This window comes from Haplochromis burtoni, unplaced genomic scaffold (genome assembly GCF_018398535.1).
Source record: "Haplochromis burtoni strain Fernald_Lab_line unplaced genomic scaffold, NCSU_Asbu1 Contig_41, whole genome shotgun sequence".
NCBI classification, from domain to species: Eukaryota; Metazoa; Chordata; class Actinopteri; order Cichliformes; family Cichlidae; genus Haplochromis; species Haplochromis burtoni.
The window spans coordinates 1,718,606-1,728,858 of NW_024582402.1; the positions used below are offsets into that span (position 1 = coordinate 1,718,606).

The 10,253-nt window shown below is 40.0% G+C and overlaps 2 protein-coding genes across 5 annotated transcripts in view; both read right to left on the reverse strand.

The window, feature by feature from the left end:
• The window catches only part of tcf3a (transcription factor 3a), a 26,064-nt gene extending 21,833 nt beyond the window's left edge, over nucleotides 1-4,231 (reverse strand). Inside the window, exon 1 of one of the 4 annotated variants that reach the window (XM_042220016.1) lies at nucleotides 2,903-4,231. The gene's annotated coding sequence lies outside the window, so the exon portion shown is untranslated. The other 3 variants (XM_014333067.2, XM_014333069.2, XM_014333068.2) reach the window with 3 other exon arrangements.
• A 2,830-nt stretch (nucleotides 4,232-7,061) lies between these two features.
• Nucleotides 7,062-10,253, reverse strand: part of map2k2b (mitogen-activated protein kinase kinase 2b) — a 7,762-nt gene continuing 4,570 nt past the window's right edge. The window contains exons 6-11 of the mRNA XM_005920514.3: nucleotides 9,482-9,606; nucleotides 9,002-9,215; nucleotides 8,693-8,745; nucleotides 8,523-8,584; nucleotides 8,331-8,376; nucleotides 7,062-8,140 (exon numbers count right to left, since the gene is read on the reverse strand). Of these exons, the coding sequence (XP_005920576.1) occupies nucleotides 8,030-8,140; nucleotides 8,331-8,376; nucleotides 8,523-8,584; nucleotides 8,693-8,745; nucleotides 9,002-9,215; nucleotides 9,482-9,606 (611 nt within the window). The 3' untranslated portion in view covers nucleotides 7,062-8,029. The remainder of the gene's footprint in view (nucleotides 8,141-8,330; nucleotides 8,377-8,522; nucleotides 8,585-8,692; nucleotides 8,746-9,001; nucleotides 9,216-9,481; nucleotides 9,607-10,253) is intronic.

Genomic DNA, 10,253 nt, shown 5'->3' on the forward strand with positions numbered 1-10,253 from the left:
TGTGTGTGTGTGTGTGTGTGTGTGTGTGTGTGTGTGTGTGTGTGTGTGTGTTTCTCACACTGTAGTAATGCAGGCATCGTAAAAGCACTGAGGGAAGTCAATTAAACAGCATAGTGCAGCGGTAGATATACATAAGCTGCAAATTCCTCTGCTCTATATTTTTACCATTCAAATGCCATAAAGCAGGCGAGATACTGACCAAGTTATGAGAATCTTAACTTGGTAGGCCACATCTAACATGAGTGACCATGGTTGGCCACAGGCCACACTGCACTTGTTGTCAGTCAGGCACTAAACTCAAACTCCTCCCTCCCACCTCAAAACCCAACATGTTTTAAGTTTTGTTTTCACTAAAATTTACAAAGTGGTAACACACTATTTTGGAGTCCTAAACAGTACCAGCCTATATCAAAGCAAATGCAGTCTGAGTGGGGAAAACACCATGAGAAGAATCATTTCTACGCACTGTGGACAAAGTCACAAACAAAAAGAAGAAAGAAAAATAGAAGAAGAAGAAATGCCACCTGGAGGAAATCACATCTTGATTTTGCGTCAGAGATGTCGATTAAATTCAGAGTCGACTCAGAGATCATTAGCGGTAAGCAAAAGTAAAGTATGGCTACAACAAACACAAATAACCAGCCTTTAGCAATCTTTAAAAACGATTGGCGGCAATATGACTCTGACATAAAGACATTTTCAAGTTTTAAAACTTGCCACTTTAAAATATTTTGTACCAACGTACCCATTTGTACCTAAAAGCAACCTGAAGATATTTTGTAAAATTAAAAGAGCAGGTAATTAATTTATTAGACCCAGCAACAGTAGAATTTTGGGTCCTTATTTGCCAACACTAATAACAGGTTATGTGAAAAGTACATACTGCAAACAGAACACTGAAATATCTGCACAGTGTAATACTGAATAAACTTCAGGAATTTTCAAATGACGACCACTGGGAGGACTTTTGTCTACAATCTACTGGGAGTGTTACATGTCAGGGTTTTTCCTGGTTTAAAATGGGCCGTGGGGGGTGACTAGGCACATAATCGCCAATGGTGTTCATCTAAAGTAAGAGTTGATACCACCTTACTTAACAGAAAGTGCATTTTTCTGTTGTTTTTCCTTCCCCTGGATTATAAAAAATAAACCTAAATTTTTTTTAAGTTATTAAAATTAAAAATACATATCTTTATTTTAATCACAGTACTGATGATTTTCCTTCAGAGAGATGCCAAGACCTCCTTGGTGTGCCTCAAAATGTTTTTCGTTTCTTTTATTTAACAATAAACCTGTATGTTTTGGTTATTTTCATAGTGCACTGAGTGAAGACAGCAACAGGATAAGTAAATACTAAAATTAACAACAAAAAACAACAACAACAACAATAAGGCTAGGGTGGGATGTACACTTGCCGGCCTTTAATATAATTTGTAATATATTTTTCATTATGATTGATCTTTTTTCAAAAAAACCCAACAAAAACATTTCAATGCCACGACTGAAGATTGGCTTTTATTCTAAACACTATACACCAGAAAGGGGGAAAGCCAGTTAAGTTTAGTTATGCATGGCAACTACAACTGCACTGCCCAACCCATTAAAATATCAGTAATTTGAATACCACTGTCATATCCATTACAGCAGACTTGGAAATACTGCGAGTTACCCTAGTACTTTGTCAACAATAGATATTAACAATAAAGCCAATAAAACCTACTTTACCCCGAAGTCAAGACAAGATGCGCACACTAAATCTAACAATGGTGAAAGGCCGGATAAATACTGACACAACAGCATTATGACTTACCAGTAGGGAGAAACTGTTGGTTCAGGAACAATGCGTTGACAGTATATAATCTAGCATTTTCTCTCAGTGAGCTGAGGTCAAAATGGGGGATAAGTGCTCAGCCCCTCCTAACAAATGGAAGTTGCATACGCTTGTCTTGAGCACCCCCACCTTTGGCCTGCCCATTTAGGTGTCAAGAAAAAATGTTTTACGGCAGAAATAGCAATGCAAGTGGTGAAACCTGGCTTCACAAGAGAGCCATCGGCGGCTCATCGCTCGGTTAAAAATCCTGCGGGCCGTTTAAAAGGACTTAAAAACCTGTTGCCTGCCCTGACGTCGAGCAGCAGAATGAGACACTGATGCACACAAAGACTCGCCCCCCACCCTCTTTCATAAAGTTTCAGATGAATGGTAGAAACTTAAATAAAACAATAAGTAATGTAAAAACGCTATAAAATAATATCGGGGGGTTAAAAAATAAGTGGGGAAGAGAAACTAAAGCGTTTGGCGACCTTATCGCTGCTTCTTTGCTGTGGTTAACGGTTGAGAGGCTGAAGGGGGGATGAATAATACCCAAGTAATACTTTTTTTTTTTACTGGGGTATTTTTACATACGTAATTTTGTGGTTTATAAACGTGCCCCTGGATAAATTAATAAAACTTAAAATAAATGTATAAAATTCATTTCACTAAGCGCTGGAAATGTTTAGCATTTCCCACAAGTAGAGAAAAGCAGCCAACACCGCCTGTCTGCGTTAACGCTTCAAGGCGAATGTTCGCGTCCATAAACACCTCACACTACCAGTACAGACAACAAAATCCCGGAGGAGCTCACTCAGTCTGGTCATATGCTAATGTGCGTTAACGTTATAGCTCTTTGAAGTGAACAAAGAAGTCTTTTTCAGCCCACACAAGCCCCTGGCACTTACTAATAACAGTGCAAGTTCGCTCGGGCCGAAAAAAACAAGGACCCCGCTTTTCCCGGCTGTGGCACTCACAGCACAACTTCAACGATGCGCTAAAAACTTGGTTATTACTCCGCTAACAACGTGAGGAACCACTTCTGTTTGAAATGCATTTGCTTGTTATGAATGTATATTAGCACGCATTTACCTGAATTTAACAATGTGACATCCAACACAGAGAAATTAGCGGCTGGAGTACAAAAAGAGGAGGAAAAAAAAAACAAAGTTAGGGATAGGATCCTTTCCCCGTAGTCCGGACTGTGGCTTGATGAAGATGAGGAAAGAGAATATGAAGCGCTCCTCTGTCGCCTCGACTCGCTGTCTTTTTTGTCACGAAGCTGAACACACGTGTGTCCCACGAACCATAACTCTTGTGTTACTCGGTTTCTTCAGTGTTAAAGAAACTGTAACCATTTCATTTTCCAAGTAGACATTTTAACACCCTCCACATTGTCGGTTCCAATGGAATATCACTCCGCAGCGCAGCCTGCGGGAGGACACTGACGCTATAACATCAGCGGTGTCCGATTTCAGCTAAAAAGGAAAAAAAATCGAGCCAAGCACGCTTCAGTAGCGTTGTTGTGTACTGATGCAGCGTTGGTTGTACACACCGCAAAATGTCACCTTTTCGTAGCTGCGAACGAAACAGAAAAGGATCTGAGGACCAATTTGGAGGGGGTCTATGTGTACTGGCGGATGGGGACAGCGGAAAGCCTAACAGACTAGACGAGCAGAAGATGGAACGATAATATCGGAGGGAGGACCAATAGGATGCGAGGAAATTTTGATTGGCATGTGGGCCGTCCAAATATGTTTCAATATCGACTTCAGGGGCTGTCTCATTTTGCCTATGGGCTTCCCTGCATTTTAATTTTGTTCTCAAATAGCGCCCGAGCTACGAAAAATGATCCCAAGTGTCAAACAGTTGAGGGAGTCCATCCTCTCTAAAGGTAAACATGTCTGTTTGTCTTAATTGGCCATGCTGTTTGAATTCGTGGCCTAAGACGCTAAACTGCGGGGTGACCTTGCCATTAATTAATTGCACTTATCACATATGTGTGAAAATATTAAATATAAAATAGCATTGTCAACGTCAGTTTGGGTAAAGGTGTTATAGCGCAGGAAGTGAGAAAAAGCACGTGCATATGTACAGTAATGTGTATACAGATTACCTTATGATACCTATGAGAATATTGAAATTTTTTTAAGGTACGATAGTTTTTCTTAATTTTCAGTGATATATAAAAAACAAACTAACTAAAATGTTCCTGCATGTCGAGTTCAGAAGTTGCAGGGGAAAAGGAATGGCATGGCTACTTCCTTTTGTCAAACAGAAATTACAAGTTGATAGCATGGGCCAGTGTCTAACTCACTAAAATAGCCTGGCTGGTGTTTTTCATCAGTTGTACCTTGGTGGGTATGTAAACACAACTTGTTTTGCGACTTTCTAGAGAAAACCTCAACCGGTTTGAGGGGGAAATAAAAAAAAAAAAACCCAAGAAACATCTGTGCTGGCCTTTACGAGAAAACTCATCCATCGACTTTGTGGTCTCTCTCTCTCTCACACACACACACACACACACACACACACACACACACACACACACACACACTCACACCATGCCCTGCACGCATGCAACTCAAGCACACACCTGTATGTGATTATCCATGGGACTGGTTATGTTGCTGTCTTTTAAATACACAGTCAAGGCAACATGAGGTTTTCAGTAGACCTAATATTTCTTTTCAGTGTTGCAAAAAATCCCCCAAAAATTACAACGAAATTGTTTACTTGCCCAAAGGAAATGACCATCCACGCTCAGAACTGCTTTGTTAAAGACACATGCACTTAGATGGGTAAATGCAGAAAGGGCATAAACCCAGTTCTAGCTTTTTTTGCAGCGTGAGCGCTCAGTCAGTGTGAGCACATCAACCTCATTGTGACAAAACCAGTTTTATGTCACAGATTCAGTGCAAAGCTCCTACAATACACCTGGGGAAAGTTGGTGCACGTATTCGCATGGAAGTGATCGTATCGCTGCTCTGTGCCAAACATCAAACGTTCTTTGGTCTGTTGCCTTTTTAGAAGTAGGACAAAGGGAATTGAGGAAATGCGACGTTAAAGTTGTACGGTATGGTGCAAGAAAGAAAAAAAGGGCTATATTTAGAGTGGAACTCCATTTTCCTAACCCCAAAGCGTATACCCTCCTTACCACCTACTCTTTCCTGGGCCCTTTCTTCTTCTTCTAGTCACAGGCTCTAAAGGCTTTGTAAATGGGTTACCCCCATGCAGCCACCCACGCATCAGGTACAGTATCAAAACCTGGGGCATCCTGTTATGACTTCTGGTTTCCTGTTTCCTGTAAAAAATACAGCCCCCCCTCTCCTAACACACACACAAACACAGTCTTTCATGCAGCAAACAGAGCAAAACTCTGATCAGCTGCTAACACACCATTTCAAATAGATTAGTTTGAGCTCTTGTACTTGTAATCCTGTTTCAAGAATTTGGGAAAGTATTTAGTAAGACACACACACACACAAACAAAAACAAAAACCGAACATCACACTGCTGATTAGATTCACTGACAGAAGATTCATCCAGATTTTTAGTGGGATTTTTTTGTGTGACACAGCATCATAGCTGTAGCCAACTGAAATATATAAAGTGGTAGTATTTTGATGAAGAATTACACCTTTTGAGCAGCTGTCTTACACTATTATTCTCTTCTAATTTGTTTTTATTTCACGTATACGTCCTCTCATTTCACATGCCACAGAGAGGAAGACGTACAAGTGTCAGGGGACCACTGAAACAGCAATAACAGCAGTGTGTGTGTGTGTGTGCTTGTGTGTGAACTGCAGGTCCCCATTTGCCAAAATAACACTGTTTGTGACACACACCATGCTGGCAGTGCACATCCCCCACCAAGATACCTGAGCATCTCTCAACAGGGGTCAGCCCCATCACTCTTAATGAGCAGAAATCATTCTACCTTCCTGCGGTGGCTCAAGCCTGCCATGCTGACTGCTCACCGACGGCGTGAATGGTTAATTGTCGTTGGCACACGCTCCCCTCCCCATTTTTCTGAGATGTTTGCTCGTGCTGAAACAGATTTTTAGCGCCAGCATTTCTAGTGAGAGGTATCTTTCATGTTTTCAACTGCAACGGCCTTTTTAGTATCTGACGCAAGCTAAAAAAAACCTGCAATGTTTGGTAAAAGCCTTCATGCTGCACTCGTTTCCTTATTTTTGTAAGAAAGAGAGAGGAGCACAATGTCATCCTGTTCTTTTTCCTAATTTTTAGCTCATCATCCCCTCCCCCTTTCTTGCAGATTGGAATTCATTAGCAATCAAAGAGCCACTGACAAACGCCCAATCTTAATTACCCTCTCATTTGCATATTTGCATATTAATGACTGCAGACTTTGCTGTTTTTATGCTGCATTAGTCCCCCTCCCGTCAACACTTAGCCACCCCGCATACTGCAACACTGTATCGTTCTCACACCTCAGTGTCTTACATTTTAATCCTGCAAGTTGACACCCATTTAAGAGAAGGCGCTTAATCAACACTAGATAGGTTTTCATTGTCCGTGCAAAATAAGAGGGAAGGAAAGGGGGATTTTTTTTTCTTCTTCACCTGGTAGTGGCTCAGGTCAATATCAAGCTTAAGCTTTATTCAATTATGCAAACGTTAACTTGGTAGCAGAAGTGCCCTCACAATGCATCTCTCAGCCCAGATATATTTAGATATGAAGACTACTATATCTTATACTTTATTTTTTAGTATTTGTTCAGGAGGTCCTCAGTTCTATGCACCCAATATGCTTCCCCCTTCTGGTAAAACAAGTGTAAGACAGATGTGATATTTCAGTAAATGAAGCCATCATGCTTGGAAGTCACAGTGCATACCATTTATTCATCTCCAAAGCATTGTGATTTATCAAGTTTCTGAAGAATTTACCCCAAACTATGTTTTTAAACTGGTGGTGACAGGACACAAAGTCAAAATGCCCTAACGCAGGATGCACATGGCCAATCCACATCCTGTTGTTTACATTAGAGGGTATACAAAAAAAATGATAATTTGTTTAAGCTGACAATGCCCATTGAGCCATGATGGAGTTCATTCAAGGGATAAAAGCAGCCTTCTTAAAAGCAGAATCTGCCCAGGGCTGAATGTCCAGGATTTGCAAAGGAAGTCTTTTACTAAACATACGAAACCTGCAGAAGGAAAATGCAGAGATGTTTAACTTTAAAAACAAAACATAACCCTATAACGGAGAGGCAACAGAGAACAGACTATTTTTAACGTTTGTAAAAACACTTTTTTATTATTTTTGGCTTTGACATGAGGGTCATGCTGTAAAGCATGAAACATTGTGCTTCACCTCAAGACATCTCAAAATTTGTAGAAATCTGCCATGTTAAGAAAAGCAAGAAACTTCAGAAACATCTCAGATGCGCGCAACCTGTTCAGTAAAATAAGCTAATCCTTACATTTCTCAGTGTATTTGCATAACAGACATATAAAGAAACTCATAAGTATATTTTTCTGTAGACACACAAAGCCTAGCCATGATTGTAATAACTGGAATTGACATACTTGTACTGTAATGCTGTTTTCAAACATGCACTGCAGCCCTTAATTGGACATTACCCAGTGGAGCCGCATGCAAGGGGGGCCATACAGAGTAACTGGATGAGTATCCACACTGGATTCTTTCAACATTTTCCAGTGCATGTGTGAAAACAGCGTAAGCCTCAGAGCACTTCAGAAAATTTCAGACAAGAAAGCTGGAAAACGGCATTGGATTTAGGGGGGCTGGGGATGAAATTACAAATATTGGTTATTTCTTTTGTTCTGTTTTATGAACCTTTTCAAGCAAGTCTTTTACAATTCTATACAGTATATGTACGATCTGCTGTATGTCAAAAAGCTACTGGGGGCAAAAAAAATAAATAAAAAATAATGATAGTGCAGCAGTGGCCCAGATATGTGGCTTAATGAGTCAAAATCCTGAACCGAATAAATCTCTAATACTCTATGCTGTCAACACTTCCAACAATCATTTGTGTGTGTTGTTTAAGTATCTATCCTGGGATATGAATTATGTGATAAAATATCATAGAGCTGATTTGAAGACGAAGCTTTTACGGATCCACCTGAGGGAGGATGTGTCACACAAGGTGTATACAGTATATCTGAATGTACAGTTTTAGGCAGCAGTGTCTTCATGTTTTTACATAATGTCTGAGTGAATATACGTAGCTCAATCTGCAGTGCGTGTGGGAGTGCTGGGTTGGTTCAGTCCCATTGTTTTACAAAGCCACCCAGCGAAATCCACCTCCTCTGCTTCAGACCGCTTGATAAACGTGTGGTTCTGAAAAAGCACAAATATTAACAACACGCTGACTAAATATATAGTTGCTATCAAGTTAAACAGCACTGCCGGTTTAGTTGAGAAGTTTTTTACTATAAAAATGACATAGTGATTTAGGCCTGTCACATATTTCACTTTGTGATAACCTGTTTAAAAAAAATAGGGAACTTAAAGTCAAACTGACACTTACCATTAACATTTTTAAGTCAGCCCTGTCTGCTGGATTTTTGATGAGACTGGACACAAAGAAGATCAAGATCATCCATCAAGTTAGTAAACATGCAATCCAATGTTATGTCACTATTACTTGTCATGCTACTTGACGCTTAACATGTGTAAGTGAGGAAAGGTGAGCAATATGTTGAGTTTTAAAATGTCCTACCACTTGGTCACAAAATCCTGAAAATCAGGGGTGAATACTCCATGGGGTAGTTTAGGCGGTGGCTGAAAGTTAAAAGAAAATGTTGTAGTATAAACAGCAGAAAGTGACTCATTCGTGATTTTACGTGGTTGACAATAAATGCTGCTTTGGATAACTTCTTATAATCTTACCTCATTGACAATGTAGTCTAGTAGTTCAAAGATAGCCATTACCGGACCGTGGCCTGGGGAAGTCAGTTTAACAAAACAAGTGAGAACTCAATCAGAAAAAAACCTTCAATTAAAAACATGGCAAACATTCCTTTGGGGCATCGAGCAATCACGGAGCAGACAGGTTCATAAATCAGAGTGTCTAATTCACTGATATCAGCAAGTTACGTGATTTCTCATGTGGAAACTTGGAGCAGTCTGCATGCAAGGTTTGCCTACTGCACTTTCAGCCAGCCACCTGAAACACACACAGATGATTGTGTAGCTTACCACTAACAGGTCTACCCGGAGGTCTGGGTCTAGGGGATGTGCTGTGGGTCTGTCCCTGTGTATCATCCAAGATCGGTCGTCCAAATATGGCCTCCAGCTCCTTAGCATCTGGAGGGGGGATGGGAAAGCGTCCAACTGACAGCTCTACAAGGGACAAGCCCATACTCCACACATCAGACTGCACAGAGTAATGAGTCCCTTGCAATCTCTCAGGCTAGACATCAAACATAAACAACACACAAAACAATCATCAGTTCTTTATTATAGTAATATGGAACTGTTGAACACTGTTCAAACAGCTGAAGCATTAATCTCAAGTTAAATATGTATCAGTGGATAAATCTCTTCATCAAAATTAGCACAAAAGAATCCTATTATTCAAGTTACCGACCTAAAATGAGTTAAAAAGATTCTCACATTACATGAACATTGATGCGAAACAAACTTGTACACAGGTTTCATAAACAGACCCAAACATACCGACATGTAGGATCTTGTTCCAACAAAGGAATTGGCCATTGAGTCTATGAGCTGCCCGCTCACACCAAAGTCACACAGCTTGATCTCCCCGCGTGAGTTTACCAGGATGTTTGAGGGTTTCACATCTGAGATAAAAAGGACATTTTATTACTTATAAAATTACATGAAAATGTTATCCAACTGAATCTCTATACTATGGATGTCAAACAGCCTGAGGCCCAGAATCAGCCCACCAAAGGATCCACTAAGATCCTCTGGATTAGAGCAGGGCGATATGACTGAAAATATTCATCATGATATACATTTGAAAATTTGCGATAACGATATAACTGACGATATATTTGACACTAGACAAAATACTTTACAACTCCACAACTTTATTAGTGCATAAAAAGCCCATCAATGTATTTTCACTTCAACAAGCAGCTGTTTTTTAAGTGCATTAAAGTTATATAAAGATTTTACAGTGCAAATGCAAATTCCTTGCTGACAGTTTAACCAAAAGGCATTTCCAGTGGGAATTGGCCGACATATCCTCAGCATAACCATGTATAATATCCACAAAACTTAAAAAGAAGTTATACACAAACAATATGGTAATATAGAGATTGAAAATGTGACGTCACTCAGGGGTAAAATCGCAAATAATTCTGGGAACTCGTGGCAAGAGGTACTAGCGCACGCAGGCTTTCAATTGAAATCAGTTATACAGCGATAAAAAGAAACACAAAAAATGGCAAGAAGCTGTTGTATTATTAACTGCAATAGCCGG